The sequence below is a fragment of the Pezoporus wallicus genome, unplaced genomic scaffold (genome assembly GCF_028554395.1).
Source record: "Pezoporus wallicus isolate ANWC-B61680 ecotype Strahan unplaced genomic scaffold, APGP_CSIRO_Pwel_v1 contig_227, whole genome shotgun sequence".
In the NCBI taxonomy this organism is placed as follows: Eukaryota; Metazoa; Chordata; class Aves; order Psittaciformes; family Psittacidae; genus Pezoporus; species Pezoporus wallicus.
The window spans coordinates 16,814,998-16,835,338 of record NW_026635704.1 but is presented as its reverse complement, the minus strand read 5'-3'; the positions used below and the strand labels follow the sequence as shown (position 1 = coordinate 16,835,338).

At 39.4% G+C, this 20,341-nt stretch overlaps 2 protein-coding genes across 3 annotated transcripts in view; both read left to right on the top strand.

Moving 5' to 3' along the window:
• ATP6V1H (ATPase H+ transporting V1 subunit H) overlaps nt 1-20,341 on the top strand; it is a 286,404-nt gene that overhangs the window by 136,541 nt on the left and 129,522 nt on the right. The window lies entirely within an intron of this gene.
• LYPLA1 (lysophospholipase 1) lies at nt 382-11,238 on the top strand. Of its 2 annotated transcripts, none has more exons than XM_057397793.1 (9): nt 382-524; nt 1,134-1,165; nt 4,192-4,257; nt 5,959-6,006; nt 6,837-6,907; nt 7,494-7,567; nt 8,173-8,274; nt 9,189-9,365; nt 10,821-11,238. In XM_057397793.1, exons 1-9 carry the CDS (start codon nt 456-458, stop codon nt 10,872-10,874), a joined length of 693 nt encoding a protein of 230 aa, XP_057253776.1. In that variant the 5' UTR covers nt 382-455; the 3' UTR covers nt 10,875-11,238. The 2 variants fall into 2 exon arrangements, with proteins under 2 accessions (XP_057253776.1, XP_057253778.1); XM_057397795.1 differs by lacking the exon at nt 382-524 and adding an exon at nt 668-705.

The window sequence follows — 20,341 nt, the reverse complement described above, 5'->3', positions numbered from 1 at the left end:
AGGGAAGTGGTGGAATCACCGTCCCTGGAAGTGTTCAGAAACTGTGTAGGTGAGGTCCTTGGTGATATGGTTTAATGGTGGACTCGGCAGTCCTTGGGTAAAGGTCGGACTAGAGGATCTCAAAGGTCTTTTCCAACCTGGTTAATTCTATGATTCTAAGGTGAAAGGCAGTTCAAACTCTGAACTCCATATGGCCGTCTTCGTGCTGCTACCCCGGCGACAGCCAGGCCCGCAGACGGCCACCGGGCACGGGTGTATATGTGGGGCTCCTGCCACCTGGCACGGGGGTATATCTGGCGCTCCTGCCACCATGCCTAGCTCCCTGGCTGCTGCTTCCCCGTCTGCGACACTCCTCCTTTCCTTCCCGCCCACCTTCCTCCTCCCCCCTGGCTCGGCGCCAGTCCCGCCTCCCCGCTCCTGGCCGGTGTCCCACTGGCCGCCTCGCAGCCCGGTGTATGTGCGGTAACAACATGTCGGCGCCGCTCCCCGCCATCGTCCCGGCCGCCAGGAAGGCAACAGCTGCTGTGAGTGCGGATCGGGGCGAGCCAAGGGCAGGCGTCGGAGGCTAGGGGCCCCCGCCCCCCTTTTGTTCTCAGCTGTGGCTTTAGCCCCGGGCGGGGGGCCTCCGCACCGCCGGTCGCGGAGGCCCCGCAGCCTGAGGGCGAGGCCGCGGTCAGGCCCGGCCCGGCTGAGGGTGGACGCCTGGTGTGTGTGTGTGTTGGGGCGGGGGGGATTATGGCGGGGCGGTCCGGCCCGGGCACTTTGACAGGTCTCTCCCGTTACTTTGCTGCCTGAGGTCCCGCTCCTTTCGCGGCTGGAGTCCGCTCTGGGCACGGGAAGGTCATCGGTGTCGGCCCTGTGTGCCGGGCATGGGCGGGTGCGTCCGCTGATGGCGGCTGAGGGGGTGGAGAGCTGGAGAGAGGGGGATCCGGGTTGGAAGGGAGCTGGGGTCTGGGGAGCCAGCATGGGGGAGAGCTGGGATGGGATGAGTGAAGCAGAGTTTTCTTTTGAGAAAGTCCTGTGGAGCTCCTAACTGTGTGATCGTGTGCGGGCTACTGTGGTACGAAGATTAGGTGTGGTTATTGTTTAGTAATCTTACACCACTACGTTTTCTTGTTTTGTTTTCCCTTTAGGTCATTTTTCTTCATGGATTGGGAGATACCGGGTGTGTATTCTCGTCTACTGCATGCTTAATAGTTGTTGTAGTTTCAAATATAAGGCTGCAAGCTTTAAAGGTGTGAGTCGTTAAGAGTTACTTAAGCTTGTTATTTAGCCCTTAACTAAATGCAGGGGCTAACAACAGATGAAACTTCATGTGTGCTGGAGTGATGGTGACAAATATTTATGCAGAATTTCCCAGCATAAGTACTCAAAAGCTTTTTCTTCTCTCTTTTCAATCGCCTGATTTGGTCTGGATGTGATCCCTCTTTTGTTTCTGGGTCAAAGTTGTAAAAAAAGTCTGTAGATTTCTCATCTTTCACTTTCCTGAGAGTAGGTTCCTGGTTATTCCTGTACTTGTCTAAATTTAGAGGGTTGTTTGTTTTTCTTTCTCCTCTCCAGACCTGTGGGTTGCTTGTTTGCCAGTAGTTGCAGTTAGTCCATGTTTTTTTCTCCAGTGTGTCATATTTGCATTAAAATCCAGACTCACTTTTATCTAAGCAAAGTCTTAAGTGGTTGCCTAATATCTACAGATTTCTCTTTCTGAAATACAGTCTTAAGAGTCAAAAAAACCCTCACCCAAATAAGCTGTGAAATACCGTGCTTTCCTTGTTCCTGTTATTTCCATGTTTGAGTAGATATGGAAAGAGTAGAGAATTTATTGGGGGCATTCTAGGTGTGGTGTAATGTTTCCGTTTGAAGCTTGTGTGTGCTGAGATACTGAATTAAAAGGAGTGTGTTGACACCTTTTTTTGGTGGAAAACCTGAAAGAAATTACACTTAGATACTGAAAATAAGTAGCGTGAGCACATTGTCTGAGTCCTTCCTTACAGGTGAAATTGCATAATACTGGTTTTGTTACGTGAAACTTGTACGTTGCCTCTGGGTTAAAACTTGTAATGTTTAAGACACAAACTTTTTCTGAGGAACTGAAAAAAAAGCCAGCTTTCAAAAATGAAAGTTGTGTAACCTGGGCACTTAACACATTAAAAAGAGTCAAATCCATACAATTGGCAGCATTCTACAAGTGGAGATGTTTGCTCTGTTGTGCTGACACACCACCTTGTTTGCAATATCTCCCTTACTGCTGGTAGGACGCAGCTGAGGCAGCAGAACTGCCTTGGTGTCTTGGCACCAAATGTTCAGCAAGTGATTGCAGAATCTTTTGACCCTTTGGAATTCAAGTCCTTGCAAATTGGGTTGATGCTGGTTTTGGCAAGGGAAAAAAAACCACAGATTTGATTAAATTTGTGTTAAAGAGATTTGCTCTATAACATAAATTGTATTTCATATAAAATGTGCTATTTCCATTTTGGTGACAAAGCTAACACAGTCTCCATCTCTGAGCATACTGGAATGTGTGCATTAACACGTCGTAACACCTCCCTGGAAATACAGTGATTTAGCTCCATTTGTTCCTTTTGGCTACTGCAGATCAGATTAGCTAAAGCTGCCTTTGACATCCTGCTGTTTTTTTCCAAAGGAGCTGCAGTAGTGACCCAAAAAAGGATTGTCTGAAGAGAACAGTTTTATCAGTTCCCACAGTTCTACTTCGCGTGAAATTTCAAATTGCTCACTTCAGTTTACCAACTGTATTTTTCTTATTCTGAGAAGTGTCTAACAGAGGTTATGTTCTTTTTCTCTCTTAGCTCCTATATAAATGGCACTTAAAGATTGGTACATACTTGTCAAAATCTGAACAAAAGGTACAACACAGAGGCTTGTTCTAAGGAGTCTGCCTACTGTGTATACAATGTTGCTTTCCAAATTTATATTTATAGCTGGCTTAAGAAAGTCCCCAAATTCTTACCTAACTACTTCTCAGTCGTATTTCTCATTAAGATTCTTATTTGGCCTTCTGTGATACTGCAAATATTATGCAAGTAATAGCACACACAATTTGTTAATAGTATATATAAAAGTATTGGTAGGAAGTAGGCTGACATATACAGCCAGTATTTCAAATGTTTGTGCTGTCTGTGTGTTTGAAACGTCTCTAACTTTGGGTAACATACATTAACTTTTTAAGATGATACTAAATTTAAAACTAAATCAGACGTGCTTTTATGGCTTACCTGTTGTTGGTCTCATTGGTTCAGTTGTGTCACTGATGAATTTGTTAAAGGTGTTCTCTGCTTACAATCAACTTTGCAGTATCTAGTTAAGTGGGTGAGTTAGGAATACTGAATAATGAGAAAAATCAGGAAATACAGGTCCTATTGTGTGTTCTGGAAAGCCAAGTGCAGGCACAGGCAGTGGTTCTTCCCAGGTTCAGATTTGGGTCCAGCTTGCTTCATGTCTAGATGAGTCCTGGAGTGAGTCTTTCAGAACTGTTTATTTAAATTGTGCTTTCCAGTTTCCTGATTTGTAGGAAGCTTGATAACTCGTCTGCTATGCAGATCTTGCTTGTTCCGGGCATTCATACAGCATGTGCTTGATGTTAAAAAGCTACCTACAGTTTGGACTGTAGTTCAGAACTGCTTGAATCTAAGAGCATTCAAGCTGGCCCAGGGCTAAGGGATCTGATGGATTAGGTTGGCTCCCCATTGAGTTAGCTTTGATGGCAGCTCGCTATGATCTCACAGCAAGAAATGTGGCTTGTAAAAACAAATCTGTCTGTGAAAGAAGCTGCTTTAACTCTACAGGAGCAGCAAAGCAGTCTCTGGGCTAGAGCTGCCTGGAATCAGATACCTGCGTTCATGTCTTGTGGTGCCCAGGTTAATAAATCCAGCCAAATAGAGAGCAGGCTTTGCCTAGAGCCAAAGTGGTATTTCTACAGCTGTGCTGCAACTGTAGTAATCAAATTAGATAAAGTCTCCCTGGCTGTATGCAACAAACACTCAGAGGCAGAACAAACCCTTTAAGTTTAGTACTGTATTCATAGCATACTGCAGTTGATGTAAAAATTCCCTGGAAATGTGTTTATATTGATCTAATTTGGCATATTTTATACTTGGTCTGTGCTGTTGCACCAACACAGAAATAAGAGCTAAGCCAAACATAAATTGCATTTAATGTATTTTTTGTTAACAGGCATGGATGGTCAGAAGCACTTGCAGGTATCAAAAGCCCCCATGTAAAATACATTTGCCCACATGCGTAAGTTTGTAACTTCTCTTGTTTTACCTTTTTCTGTAGAGTTGTATGTTAAGATGCTCTTGCAGATGAAGTCAGAAGGGATTTGAATTTTTTAATATAAAACACCACTGTAAAATAATGTTGATGCTAATGAGTATTTTTTTATTTTTGGGAACTGCTGTGTGATTTATTTAGGGCAAAACTGCAGTTTTATTCATATTTTTCTTTTATTACTAATTCAGACTGAAAATAGATTTGGAAAGTTTTATGTGCAAAATTATAGATTATTTTGATTTTATGTTTTCACTGGATTGGGTTGTTTGTTTCTTCCCCTCCCCCCCCAACAGTAATTTGTTAAAAGCCTGTTTTAACAAGGAGTAATTTTCTGTATTCTACTGATGATTAGATATACTTTGTACTAGGTACATGTACTTAAACTTAAATGGGCTTATAGTAGATGAGACTTCTGTTACCTACAACGAATTTCAGAGGTTCACAGGGTATTCAGATTTTCAGTAAATAAGGTCACTTGGGCTGTCTTCTTGCAATCTGAGAAGTGAAATACTTCTAAGCAGGGTCAGGAGTCAGTAAATAAAACATTGAGATCTATCTAGTATTTACTTAATGTTAGAAAAAAATAATTAAGTATAATCTTAATTTATTTTAATACAAAATTTAGGTTGTCTTCTGCTCCAACGGTTTTGGGAGATGTGGAGCAGGGATGATAGGGAGATAAATAGGCAATGTTTTGGTTTGATTACTGGGATGTGATTTATTTATTTATTTTATCATATGGCCATGCTTTGCTGAGCCATTCAAAAAGAGCTTAGCAGTATCTGCTCTTTCTTGTTTCTTGCTCTTTGTTTTCTTTCAGTTTTTCCCTGCAGAACTTACAGAATCATAAAATCATTCGCTGGTTTGGGTTGAAAGGATCTTAAAGACTACTTAGTTCCAACACCTTCCACTAGACCAGGTTGCTTAAAGCCCCATCCAATCTGGCCTTGAACACTGCCAGGGATGGGGCAGCCACAACTTCTTGGGGCAACCTGTTCCAGTTCCTCACCACCCTCAGTAAAGAATTTCTTCATAATATCTTATGTTCCTTAGTTTCTGTAGATAAAAACTATAGCCAGATTTAATCTGTAGTGTGGTCCATTGAAGTGGTTGTGGAGTGTCTGAAAAGATGCTGTGAAGCAGCATAAGATTGGGAATGAGTCCTCCAGTGAAGGCAGGCACTGCTTAAGCAGGTTCAGTTGTTGAGATAAGCATGTGTGGCCAGGCTTGTATCCACGGGTATGCTACATTTAGCTGCTTCCTTAGGTCGGCTGATGCTGCTATGCAAGGTGCCTCTATCCACTGAGTATTTGTGTAGAACTGTGATAAATAACTGTTACTCAGAAATAACTGAATTGTATATATAAAATATGTATATGATTTATATGCAGTACCCCCACCCCCCCACCCCCCCTACGTACAAAGCAGCCCATGAATGCTTTGCTTGCTCTCCGTAGAAAGTGGCTAATTCAGCCCTGAATATTAAATGTGTTTGGGCTGGCAGGTTTCAAGAGAGATTTCTTGAAGAGACGCTACAAAGTAGCTAATGTTAATTATGGTTTGAAAGAAAGATGGAATTAGGGATATGTAATTTCATGATATAACTGCATCTGCATTATTAAATTTCAGTATATATCTTATGTCATTTGTGTTCATTCTTATTGTTAGGCCAGTTATGCCAGTTTCTTTGAACATGAACATGGCTATGCCATCATGGTGAGTATTTGTTCAACTGCGGATGATTCTAATCAAAAGATATCTAGGGGTTTGAACTCACTGTTCTTAATTAAAACATGAACAACCTGACTGGCTGGGTTTAATTACGTGTAAGTATAAAAGGGTTTTTGCTTTAGTTCTATTCTTTTAAAGGGCTCTCATGAGTACACTCTAATTCTCTTTATGTATCTATGATAATGGTTATTCTTTTGAACTAATCTGTGTATCTTATAGTATATATATAGAGAGAGATTATATATATCGTATAGTCTGTAGTCTGTATTATGTATGATTTCATAGTAGTAGTAGAGATGGAGTGGAAGTATTATTGCTACTAGTGAGAAATATTTGGCAGGTTAGTTGGATATCTAGCAACTGTTTTTGTTTTTTTTTTATTTTAGAACATCCATTCTGAATAGAAAATAAGATAATTTCAATGGGTTTAAACCCATCCTTTTGTTTTTGTTTTTTCTCAAGTAACTTGTGTTTGTTTTTCCTATATTTTTTCAAACAGTATTCTAATTTTGTACATGCAGTTTATAAACTGAAATTCCTGCTGATATTTTTGGAGTAAATGCCAAAACTGAGCTGCTTTATCTGCAGCAAGTTACAGAAGATATCAAAACTCAGAAAAGCTTTGTTGACTAGATGTAGCCTTTTAGTCATATTCACAGGTTGTCCATTATTTCTTGTAATCTATGGGTGGTTGGTACTAAATAATATATTAGCTAGCATTTTCATCTGGAAATTATCCCAGTTTTATTATTTGTGTTTTAGGGAAGTGGAATGGATGCTCTAATGAGTAATGCTTTTGTTCATATTTTTGTAAGGTTTGATATCATTGGACTTTCTCCAGATTCACGGGAAGATGAAGCTGGGATCAAGCAGGCAGCAGAGAATGGTATGCTTAGGAAGTACTTTCTATGTCTTAAAAGCGCTTCTTAGTATTCTTAAAAATGAAGTATCAGTCTGAAACTGATTTTAGAAACACAAAGTTATTAGGGAAAATAATATGTATATGTTGTATTATTGGTGATCAAAGTTTAGCTAAGTGCATTGTTTGGGTTTTTTGTTTGGTTTGGTGTTTTTGTTTTTAAAACCAAATGAGTAAGTAGAGCAATTCACCCACATAAACACTTCATACTCTCAAATATGAAATGTACATGGGAACCAGTGTACTCTTAAGAGCTTCTGAGTAGCATAGCAGGTTAGAGCTTTATGAGCATCCACTTGTGATGCTGGATGGTTAGAAGAGGATGCCATCCTCTTGGCCCTGGGGCTTTTGCAAGACTTGCCTGTTTTTCTCTTTGGAAATGGTATACAGTGGCACTAGAATTCCTGATCATGCTCTAGATCTTTTGATACTTTTTAATGTATAGAGGCTATATTTTCCTTTCACTAGCTTTTTGTTGACATCAGGGAAGTCTTTCATCTTCTAGACTTTACATAGGACAGTGTTTTTTAACTACTGGCCTTTTACGTTACAGTTAAAGCACTGATAGATCAAGAAGTAAAAAATGGAATTCCTTCTAATCGAATTATTCTAGGAGGCTTTTCTCAGGTAAGGTATAGTTGAACTGTCTTTTTCTAGGGAAGAAACCTAGCTTTCCTCATACAGGAAATCCAGACAATGAATTGAAAAAAGCTGGTATTACGTGCTTCTAAAATTTTAAGGTGTCAGTTTTGTTTTGCCTTAAGAAATGAATGTTTTCTAGTTTTATGCAAATAATTACTATTCCCTGGAAAATAAACATGCATGGGAAAAAAGATACTAAAATGAATAGTCTGTTTAAGTCTTAATGCACATAATGTATGTAGCTTTGCTTGAAAATCTTTTTAGTATTTTTAATGTAACATTAATTTGGTAGATATTTGATGGTCTGGATTTATTTGGGAAATCTTCCCTTCATACTTGAAAGACATCCTTGGTAGGTAGGTTAATAGATTATTTGGTCGATAAACCAACTCCCCAGTCTCCATGCAAGTAAATTAAAGTATTAAAGTAGTGATAATGGGGGGGAGGAGGTGCAGGGAGCAAAATAAAAGTTGTACAGGAATACTTGTTTTAGTGTTGGTTCTAAGGAAGAATAGATTGGAATAAAGAAAGACAAGCATTAAAAGGAACATTACTATCACCATCCTAATACTTCTATCTCTTTATCTCAGGGAGGTGCTTTATCATTGTATACAGCTCTTACCACACACCAGAAATTAGCAGGTGTTGTAGCCCTCAGCTGTTGGCTTCCTCTACAGGCTTCTTTTCCTCAGGTACTTGTTTTTTTCTTGAGCTAATTTGCACTTGGGAAATCGGTATATCTGAAGATTGTATCTTGTGCAGGAATTAGTGGCCATCGTTATTACCAAATATTGACACTTGTTTGATAACTCAAAAGGCTCTGAAGTTCTAGAGTTTGAAGGGAGCCTATAGGGATGCTGGAGGGGGACTCTTCATTAGAGACTGTAGTGACAGGACAAGGGGTAACGGGTTAAAACTTAAACAGGGGAAGTTTAGGTTGGATATAAGAAAGAAATTCTTTCCTGTTAGGGTGGTGAGGCACTGGGATAGGTTCCCCAGGGAGGTTGTGAATGCTTCATCCCTGGCAGTGTTCAAGACCAGGCTGGACGAGGCCTTGGGTGATATGATTTAGCATAAGGTGTCCCTGCCCACGGCAGGGGGTTTGGAACTAGATGATCTTAAGGTCCTTTCCAACCCTAACGATTCTATGATTCTATGATTCTAAGTAGAGAAAATGAGGAAATACTCAATAGCTATCTCTGGTTAAAATTACATTCCTAGGAAACTTAAAAGGATTCAGCAAATTTTCATTGAATATTAATTTTCTGTTTGCCATTTGTTCCATCTGCAAGACACTGTCTCATTAGAGACTAGGTATTTAAACAAACAGGTTTTTCTACTTGTCCAAAAATCATGATGTTCTGTTCTGAAATTAGTGCCACAGTTTTATTTGCAGGTTTTTGAACTTAACGTGTCAGGCACAGAGCTTATTTCATAAGGAGCTTGCAGACTATACTTTGAGGTTTTGTTGTTTTTTTTTCTTCAGAATTTAACTGATTTGTCATCCCACAGGGCATAGTGCCATGGGGTTATTTTATCTCAAAGTTATTAGTCATACTTACTATCTCTTTTTTCTCTTCTTCCCTCTGAATTCCACCCCTAACAGGGCTCTATCAGTGGTGTCAACAAGGATATTGCTGTTCTTCAGTGCCATGGAGACTGTGACCCATTGGTTCCTTTAATGTTTGGTTCTCTCACTGTTGAGAAGCTGAAGAGTATGATAAATCCTGCCAACATAACCTTCAGGACTTACTCGGGCATGATGCATAGCTCATGTATTGAGGTGATTTTCTTAATATACAGTTTTTTAGCTGGGAGGTTAATTTCCCCCTCCCCCCAAACAAATATGTATTGGGTGGGGGTTCTGGAGGGTTGTCTGTGGAATTTTGTGTGGGGTTTGTTGTTATTTGTGTGGTGTGTTTTAATAAGTGCTTGATGCTACTGACTTATTTTAATGAGTAACTGAATGCCTGGCTGAAAAAGCATCCAAGGCAAAAGTTTGTATGACTAACAGGAATTTCTTCCTAAGATTGTAGTTTAGGGACTAGGCTAGTTAGTCTATAAAATACTGTTTTTTTTTTCTCAAATTTTTATTATTTGCTAAAAGGTATAAATAAATAAATAAAACACTGAATTAGAAGGCAGATTCTCACAGCATAAATCCAACTTTGTATTTTGGAGAGAAGAATCCTGTTAGTTCTATGGTTGGAGCCATCAAAGGAATAGGGAGGGAGGGGAGGAGTGTTGATGGTACAGAATAGGAAGCCTCAGATCCTATGTTTATGGGTCTGGTTCAACACACAGTTGAGCTGATGTAATGGCTTGCTGCTGCCAGAAAGGGGTGGACTAGTTCCTTCTGCTCATGACCCTGTGGCACTCTCTTCCTTCTTGTACCGGATCTGGGGCTGATCAGGTATTTCTTTGAACCATTTGAACTTGCTAAAATGGCAAAAGCTGCTGACCAGTTTTGGCAGCTGACATGAATTGAAGCATCAGAACTCGCACAAAGCAAACGGTAGGAGCAAGAAACAGAAGAGGAGACAAGGAACAGATCTGCCGTTTGTCAGCAGCAGTAACTTTGTTAATTTGGATTGCTGCATCTTGTGGGAACTGTACCTTTGGACAACCTCTTTGGGATGCACATAGTTGTGTTTTGTTTAGGCAGTAATATCATTGAGTTGTCACATAAAAATAATGGGCTCTTTCTTACAGCATAGTCTTAATAAAAATATTAATTATTTTTAATACGGATTGGTTTCCCGGTCTAGTTTGCTGTATTGCTTTTCTTTAGGGAAGAAAGTATCATGAAGGTGAAAATGAACATTTAGGTGGAGGAGCTGCTGGATTTTCACACTTCTGCTGACTTGCAGAAGTTTAAAGTATACACAAAGGTGCAGCTTTAGCCACATTCAAATCCTATCCATGTTCAGTCTGGTGCTATTCAGATCACCTGATAATTAATATGTAGTTTGCTTGCTCTACCTCAGAGAGAGAAAGAGAGGGTAATAAAGTAGTCTTTGCTCTCTTTCTTGTATTCTAGCCTCTGAGTGCACAGTGCCTTGAAGCGTTATCAGCCTTGACTTGCTGTGTGCGAAGTGGTACAACTGTATCAAGACCTAATTACTCAATACTTGTAGCCCAGCTACTCATTATAACTGGAATGGTGAACATGATTTAGTGTATCTGAATATATATTAGTATGGAGCTTCAGCTAATGCATACTTTTATCTTTAAACAGGAGATGATGGATGTAAAGCAGTTCATAGACAAACATCTACCTCCCATAGACTGAAATAATACGTGAGAAGCCTTCTGTATAAATACACCAGCATCAACTGTGGTAGAGTGTTAATCTTTTCATATGTCTGATAGGAAGCATTACTTCTATACCTGCAGTGTTACTACTGTGTTGCAAATTTATACTTAGGATGAGGATTAAATAATGTACAAGAAATGGTTATCTTTTTGGTATTAATCATCCACTGGTGGGACTATATGAATGAGGCAGCTAGATAACAATGACAGAATATAACCTAACATACTGGTTTAAAACATCTGATTTTTTTTTTTTTTATTTTATTGCAGAATTAAACTATTTGTACAAGTAATTAAAAACTAAATTTAAGTGAGCAACATAAATGTGACCAGTTTAGTTACACTTGAGACATTATTTGTTTTCAGTACTCATTGGAAAGGTATTACAGCATTTCCTGCATAAAGTACACAACATGTAACGCAGTGGGCATATTATGGTAGAATAAACGGTGCTAAGGACAGAGCTTTATATGTTAGTTGCTACTCCAGATAAGGAGGGTGATTCTCCTATAGTGGTGTCCTGGGTTCAGCAGTAGCAGTCATGTTTTTGCTTTGTGTTAACTGGTGCAGTGCTGTGTTTTGACTTCTAGCTTGAGAACAGTGTTGGTGAAGCCGATGTTTTCGGTTGTTGCTAAGTGATGTTTACCCTGACCAAGGACTCTATGAGGCTCATGCTCTGCCAGGGAGGAGGGGAAGCTGTGAGGAAGCAGAGACGGGGCGCCTGACCCGGGCTAGCCGGGGAGGTATTCCATACCACAGCACGTCATGCCCGGGGTGGGGGGTAACTGGGAGTTACCCGGAAGGACAGGGGTTTCCGGGTGGAACTCGCTTTCTTGGCCTGTGGTATCGTATTCTCTTCCCTTGTTATTTTTCCTTATCATTGTTTTAGCTGATAGTAGCGGTGGTGATTTGTTGCTGGACTGTTCTTGTCTCAACCTGTAGGAGTTGCACTCTCTCGATCCTCCTCCCCGTTCCTCCAGGAGCGGGGAAGGGGAGAGCCCCGGTGCGGGGGGGCGGGGGGGGAGATGGACACGGACCTCGATTGTTGTCAGCTCGGCACCACTCACTGGGAGTGAGTGAACAAGTTACCTGACTGGGTTTAAACCACGACAAATGGCTAGAAGTCAGTGTATTTTGACCACCTCAATTTTTAACTGTTTCATATTGGTAGATATTGTTTAAATTCTGAAGGGACTCATTCCATGTCAGACCATGATTTGATGCTCATTGTCTTTTGGTGGGTTTTTTTTTTGTTTGGTTTGCTTTGTTATTTTTTTTTCAGTTACTGTAAACTGATGTCAAATGCTGACTTGGAACAGAATTCTGAAGAAGTGCATAGAGTCGGTTCAAGTTTCAGTTCAAAATTCCTGGGTTTGTACTGAATATCTGAATATGTCTTGTGCTTTAGTCTGTGTAGTTTTCATTTGTGTAGATATGTTGATATATTTCACAGAGTAATTCCAGAATATAGTTTTGATTTTTCTGTCTGCTTTGGAGTAACTAAGTGAAAATAATGCAGCTGTATAGTTTTATCTATTGTTGAAGTCTCATCTGTAACACAGGCATTGACTATAATTTGAATTGTTTTTTAATAGAAATACAAGTGCAATTAGGATGTAACTTACTTTAAAATTGTACCATGTAGTACTTTCTTTCATTGCTTATTGAGACTTGGCCTAGGAATATGAAGGCCTACTGTGGGAAAAAATAAATCTGCAAGATACAGAATGTCTCTTTCAGAAGCTTAAAATCCTAGAATGCACTGGGTTACAGAAATTGATGCACATTCAAAAGCGTTTTGCAGTTAAGAGCCATAATTCACTTCTGGAAACAGCTGCTTTTCTGTAGAGCTCAGAGGCTGTCACCACACAGGAATGTTTAAAAAAACACACTACAGTTTTTACTATGTATTAGGCTGCATAACAATGTTCTATACTACAATATGTTTGCGAGCAAAGAATATTCCTTTTTGAATGCATCTCTTGTGTCAGCAATGTGCTTCATACCTGCATTTAAGGTACTTTCTCCTCTCCAAGCTTAATCAAGTGGTTCTCTTACAGTGTATATGGATTTATGTCCACAGCATCTGCAACACAAATGCATAAATGGGTAATTATGCATCTATAGCCCTTCTTTTTGCTGCCAGAAATCTGACTTGTTCACCTGGCATGAGTTCTTAATTTTCAGTGCTGGGTTTTATTTTTTTCATATGTATTGCACTTCATTTAAAGGAAGTAATTTTTCTTGTATAATCCAGTCTTTCTGGATTATTAAATGTCTCTTAACATGTAAAACTGGAAAGGAGTTTTTTCTAAATGGTATTGAAGTACACTTAGATATTCCATCTGTGTGGTTGAGAGGGCATGTCTGTTAACTTTTAAGTTTAATTAGTTTTTTCCCTTCAGTCACTGTTCTATACATCTGCCAATTTGTCTTTCAGTTAATTTAGTTCGCAGAAGAAACGGTAATATTCTTATTGTAGTTGTGCCAAAGTTCTACTGAGAAAACAATATGTTCTAGCTTGGAGTCATTCCTAAATTGCATTAGCTAATTTTGCAGTCCTGCTGAATCGCAGACTTGGTAAGCAAACCATATGAAATTTCTCCTAGTTTTCAGATTTCCTATCACCCCCCCTGTTGTATAAATAATTCCCTGAATATTGGCATGTTTCCAGCATTCTTACCCAAGCTTCTGGGTTTTTTTCTTTATTTTTTGTTCTGTGTTTAAATTGTTTGCAAATACTGTTCAGCTTCTCATTGTGTGCTCATTTCACATATTCTTTCTTTTGTTAGAATGAATTTAAAAAAATATTTCTAAGATTATTAAAATGAGATCAGGCCTAGCTTTATTCTGTGTTAGCTTTGTAACACTTTCTTTACTTCATGAACTGTGTTCACAAATTGTGGTCAGTTTCTAGTACTTACGAATTTTAATCCAAATCAGTTTCAGCTGTTGTCTCCATGATGATTTCAGATGTTTTTCTAGAAATGCTGTATGTGCTACCTTTATTCAAATATTCAGCTATCATAACAAGATTTTTTTTTTCATACTGTTGTTTTGCTGCTTGCATAATCTACAGAGAGCTGTGTTACCAAAGTAAATGGAAGCAAATGTTGTGACTTAATCTGAATTTCTGTATTCTAGGAAGAATTCCCCTCAAGTTTTTATTTGCAGAAGTCTATGTGTATGTTGTAGTTGGGGGTTGTTAAAAATCCCAGAAGCTAGAGGAAACTTCAAGGATGTATCCTGTCTCCTGTATTACAGTGTGTATCTTGAGCTCCTGTCTTTTGTACCTTCCCAGCTGGTTAGAAAGCTGCGTATATGATATTGTAGCTGAACAGCTTCACTACCTGAAGGGATTTGATGCTGGGGTTATTGCCGTAACTGCATGTATTTTTAGGCTGAATGATAGCTTGGTCTGGTGTTGGGGTTTTCATAATATTTTATTAAAATGGAGAACTCACACTGTTAATGTTCTAACTGTGCATGTCCTAGCCTCAAAACCTACAATATGAAACTGTCAAATAATGAAATTTATTTGTTAGAATGTTGGACTTCCCCCAAAAGGGGTGATGCCTGACAAACCTTTTAAAGCATGATACGGAAATACTTTGTTTGCAGATCAGTTTGTTTCAATGGGTATCTAACTCTGTAATGCATTTTTGATTCCAAAATGGTATTTAAATTTGACTGCAGTTTTGTGTGGTCAGGAGCCTGACTTCTTGTTGGAATACGTTGCCCACTTTTTAATAAATATGTTGAGTTATGTATCATATGCCAAATCTTTCAGCCATTCATGAGGTAAACCTGTGCTGGGGTCTGTACTGTGATGAGTGCTGTACGATTTGGTCTCTTCCTCTTGTGTATAATCACAACACAGTAGGTTGGTAAAAATATTGTACACTGTAACTGGTATTAGAACTGTTAATTAAAACATGTTCTCTCTAATGGAGTGTACTGCACTTCATTGAAATCATTAAGATGCATCTTTTATGTAGAGATGCTATTTGTGTTGATGGATATGACCGAGAACAAACTGTATGTTAATGAAGCCATATGTACAAGGCCTGTGTATCTTAAATTTTATAAAGAAATACTGAACACTTACTCTTTGTGTTATGAAGTATAAGCCATTTGTATTTAATACAAACCTCTGAGATGTAACTTACTTAGTTTACTCTTTTTATTTATGATTAAGAAATTCTTAACTTTGGAAATTATTTCTGTAGTAGGGAAAATTGTAAAATCTTTTCATTTTTATCATTGTGAAATAAATTTCAAACGGTGTTTGGGCAAGTACTAAAGACTTTTTCAATATTTACCTGAAGGAAGTTGAGCTTTCATGTGCTGCAAAACAGGCAGTTTAGAGGCTTCTTGCAGATACTTTGGATGGTAATTATGCATGATGCTGTAATACAAGAGAACAATGCTTTGTAGTTACTGAATCTAAAAGGGGGGAAAAAATCACATACCAAGTTATGTTTTGCTGCCTTATTGAGAGAATACTGAGTATGATCCCCCCCCCCCCCATGTTCTGGGTTAATTTTAACTTTTTTTTTTTTTTTAATTTGCCCTAATTTGGAAGGGTAGAGGAAATGAAAATATCTTCTAGTAGCCTTATTCTAGGACACTTAAGAGTTGAAGTCTTCTCACTATTTTGCTACACCTTTCTCTGGGGTTTCTGCGGTTTTGAGGAGCCTTTGAAGTTATATTAGGTTTGGCATGTATGCCAGTTAACATATTTGTTAAAGAAGCAGTTTTCAGGTCAGGGTTTACATGTGCTTTTTAGGTTAAGTGTAATATTTGAAGCTGATCAGTGGTACATGTAGTGTGGAGCCCTCTAGAGAAAACTTGAGATTATCTGGGACGACAGCCTGAGGGAATGGGGTGTACCCAGAATCATAGAATTTTGGTTTGGGTTGGAAGGGACCATAAAAATCATTCGTTCCAACCCCCCTGCCATGGACGGGGACACCTTCCACCAGACCAGGCTGCTCAAAGCCCTGTCCATCCTGGCCTTGAACACTGCCAGGGATGGGGCATCCGCAACTTCCCTGGGTGACCTGTCGCACCATCTCACCACCCTCATAGTGAAGAATTTCTTTCTAATATCTAATATAAATCTACCCCCTTTCTGTTTAAAGCCATTCCCTCCTGTCATGTCACTACAGGCCCTTGTAAAAAATTCCAGCTTTCATACAGTAAAGGTAGACTTCCCCTCCTCAAGCAGCTTAAAGCAAATAAAAGGCTGCTTGTCTCCATAGACTGATGTCTGAAAGTCAGCATGCAGAACAGTTAGGAAGTTCATGAGTATATGGAAATGCACGATAAGATGCAGTGCTGTATATGAATATATTGTGGCAACTTACAAGTATAAGAATAGCTAGTAAGAACAAAGAGTGATACTGTACAGAATAACTTCTCAGTTTATATTTTATGGAAACCTTTGAGTAATGTTCAATTTCTATTTACTTTCAGCCCTGGCACCCCTGAAGAGATAATTGTGAGGAGAAACATTGCCTAGAATTAGCATAATAAATAAATTACAATGTTCTATTGTATTAACCTTTATGCAATATAGTATGAGACCACTTGTGTAAGTGAAGGTGACTTTCAAAAAGTTTTCAGAATGATTGTTGGTTAACTTGGAAATAGGATTCTTTGAAGAATAATAGCTGTAGGGAAAAATAAAATCTTTCTTCTCTCCCTCCTCTCTCCCCCCCCTTCATTGCTTGCCACTCTCATGTTACCACCATTTGCCTTTGGGATAACAGGTTCTATTAATTCTCTTTGAGTGAAACAAATGCCTTTGATGTAGCTGATTAAAGCTGATTTAAATGAAGTACTTGTATAATTTAATGGACATCCACAAAGTGAATCAGTAGATAATGGCTGTCTCGTAGTTCCAGTTACTACAAAAGAGCAACCCATTGCTTCTGTTTTTTTTCTTTGCAAAACTTTTTCTAGGTAGTTTGCTGAGGTGTAGTGAACCTTGCTTCAGGCATCTAAGTAGGAGGTGCAGCTTCTGTGTGTGGAGAAGGTAGACTTCCCTCAGGATTGTTCAAGGTTCTTTTTTTTAAAAGGCTACTTGTTTGTATTAAGAAATGGAGCAGACGGAGTCTGAATGTTCCCTGGCTGTGAACATGAGCAAACTCTTCAAGTAGCTTCTGCTTGAAATCATTTGCTAGCTATGTTGTAGCATTTAAATTTATCTGGGGGGATCTTGAAAAGGCTTAAATATTTTCTGTATATGCATAAACAATAAGTGGAGGTTACCCCAGAAGAGAGAACTCTAATAACGTGACCTTAAAAAACAAAATGTTTTCTTACATATTCTGTATTTGTTTGCTTCCAGTTACTGCTTCTAAGTTGAAAAAAGTGAAGACATTTTGAATGTGAACTTAATAACATAGTGTGAACACCAGAATTTGAAAACTATACTTGGTATAACTTCAGACCATGCCATTATAATCTATAGGAAATGAATGAGTAAATTAAAAATCTCTCTGTTGAATAACCATAGAAACAACTAATCAAGATGCTTGTTACTGTTTCAGAAGTTTTTGAGGGAAATCTTGCCATTACAAAGAACTGAAACTTCCATTTGCTATAGCTCCACTCGTGTATCATGGTTGGACTCATCTCCCCAACTGGGGATCATTTGGCTGATTCAGACTGTTTCAACTTCTGTTTTGGTAGGCCTAAGTCACTGGTATACTGAAGGCTCAAGTAAAGAGGAGAGGTATAAAGGGTATAACACATGGTTACATAAAACCTTTGGAAATGCTGTGAATGTTGTGTTTTGCATAGCTAACACTTGATTAGAGGAGCTTTTCCCATACAGAATATTAGTTGTGAAAATAGAGCATGAAAGTGCATTCATAGGAGTTCAGAGATGCTTTGTTACACATATTTTTGTGTGTGCTACTGTTTGCACTCCTCCATCTAACCCTCTTCACCCCCCAAAAAAAAAAATTCTCAAGATGCTTTCTCTCATCAAATGAGATTAGTAAGAACTACAGTGTTTTGTATGTGTACCCTCTTAAGAGAGCCATGTCTACTTATTAAGTCTGGGTTATCGTGGAAGATGCAGTTAGATGCAGGCTCTTTGCAGCAGCAGGTGTCTTGATACCTTTTGGAAAACGTTGCAAAAGAATACTGAGAATATGCTTTAACAGGTAAAGGCGGTGCAACAGTGTGTTATTTAATCTTTCCAATGGGTTTATTTAGGAGAAAGAAGCTAAAAAAAAAAAAAGGTTGCTTAGTTTTAACTTTTCCTTGGTCTCTTCTGCTGTTGTTCTTTGGACTTGCAGCGACATGCTGTGGGAGAAATTGATGCTGTACAAAGCTGCTTGTTTTAGAACCAATTAAAAGGGAGCAGTCATGGAGACTGCTGTGTATTTCTTTGCAGTAAAGAATTGCTGCCCCAAGGATAATAGAGCAGCTAATATGAAGAATCTGGTTAGTACTGGTTCAATTAATTGAGTATTGTTCTGATATTGTAGCATACAGTACAAGTAATGTGAGCTGTGTTTTTTTTCCTTTTAATACATCTATTTGCAAAAAGATATGCATTACCATCTGCTTAATCCCTGATTTCTCCACTGAAATACTTCCCTGATGCCATGTCTATTGTTTTGTTGCTAGGTGTGACATGCTTTCCTCTTAACAATCCCACAGCAGGCTTTTTATAAGTGCTATATAGCAATTAATTTACAATGATCATTTCCTTACCTGATACATTTTGGATGTTGATAGAGTTCATCTGCATTTTTTAATGCTTTGCATGCATTTCCAATGAAGAAGGTGCTGGATTGTGTTTTTAAAGAAATGAACACTGTAAGACTTCATTCTAGAACTTAAATATGTTCAAAGTCATCATACTGAGTTGAGATTCCTAGCTTTCCAATAGCATTATCTCTGACCTCACTTGCACCCACTGTAGAACACGAACAAGCTTGTTTACCATCTAGTGTAGCCGTAGCTCTTAGCTGCTAACTCACTGTGTACTGCTTTTATCAGTGATGTGGTTGTAGGAGAAATGGTAATAAATTTCATTTGAGGTTAACACCTGATTTAACCTGAGTCAATTATTGCAGGTGTGGGCAGAATGGCATTAAATCTGAACTGGTGCAATCCCTTAAATGTTACAGCCAGCACTTCTGGGTTTGTTTGGGTTTTTTCTCTCCAAAATCTGTTGCTGAAAGAATAGTTATTCTTTTCCTTAAGAATTCATTCCTTTGTTGGATTTTCTTATCCCCTTGGGCAGAACAGCCAAAATTTCTGAATTCTTGTCCAGTTCATGGCTCAGATTTAACCTGTGGCAAGGTCCTATCTAGGTCCTAAATAATTTTAGTTGCCTCTGATCTGCCTCTGTATGTGCAGCCCTGTCAGCTGGCAGGCACTGTGACCACTGTGTGTATTGACCATGACGTACAAGTGCCTAAAACCCACCTGTCTCTGTGGCTTCAAGACACAAGACAGTCTTGCTGTGAAGAGTGCATGACACAGGTGCAGTGGCAGTTTGTGCTGTCATCGCTTCTTTGAGTGTTGTTTCAAGGAAAACGCCTATCTTACCTGTTCTCCAAAATCTACATATTTTACAGTCTTCGGTTTACAACTTGGGCGTCCGCAGCATTTGGCTGCTTACTAATAATAGAGCCGCGTGTTTAAGCACCCTCCCAGATCTCAGTAGGGGATAATCTTTCTATAACCTTCATCTATGCTTGCAATTTTGTTAAAGTAGATGCTTCTGTTTTACAGTGAAAAAAAGTGTTTTAATGTTGCTGCTGTTTTCGGCATGTAAGAGCTGTAACTCCATGATTGGAATCGTTACTGTGGTACACCATATAAACGTGAGGAACTTTGTAAATGTGATACTGGAACATAATGCCCCACTGGAACTTGCATACGGTTCAGGTTAGTATTCAGGCTTAGAAGCACTGTAGCATGTTACAGTGTGACACCTGGGCAATGCAAAAATTTATCTCCAGCTCTGTTGTACTGACTCTACTAAAATTGCAGTGTGAAATCCTCGCTCCATTTTATACAAAAGTAACTATTTAGAGAAAGAGTTTTAAAAAAAAACTTTTCTGTTACAGGGAAGAGGGGATTTCCCATCCACTTCAACCTGACAAGATCAGGTGTTTGCTGGCTGAGGATGAGATGCGGTGGCGGTGAGAGGTCCCGGCACCTTTTAATTGCATTTCTGTTGGGTTTGGGGCTCTCTGGGGGCGAGGCTCGGAACGCCAAGCAGCCCCTTACTTCTCCCCCGCCGCGCTCTCGGCCTTCTATAGCGCTGCCTGGCTCCTGCGGCCGGCGCTCGACGCGCGCTGCCTGGCGCTGCCGCTCGGGCTGCTGGGTCGGGTCGGGGCGCTGCGCAGCGGCCTGGCTCCGCTCCTGCCCGCTCAGCTTTTTGGAGGTCCCGGCCGCGCGTCGAGAGAC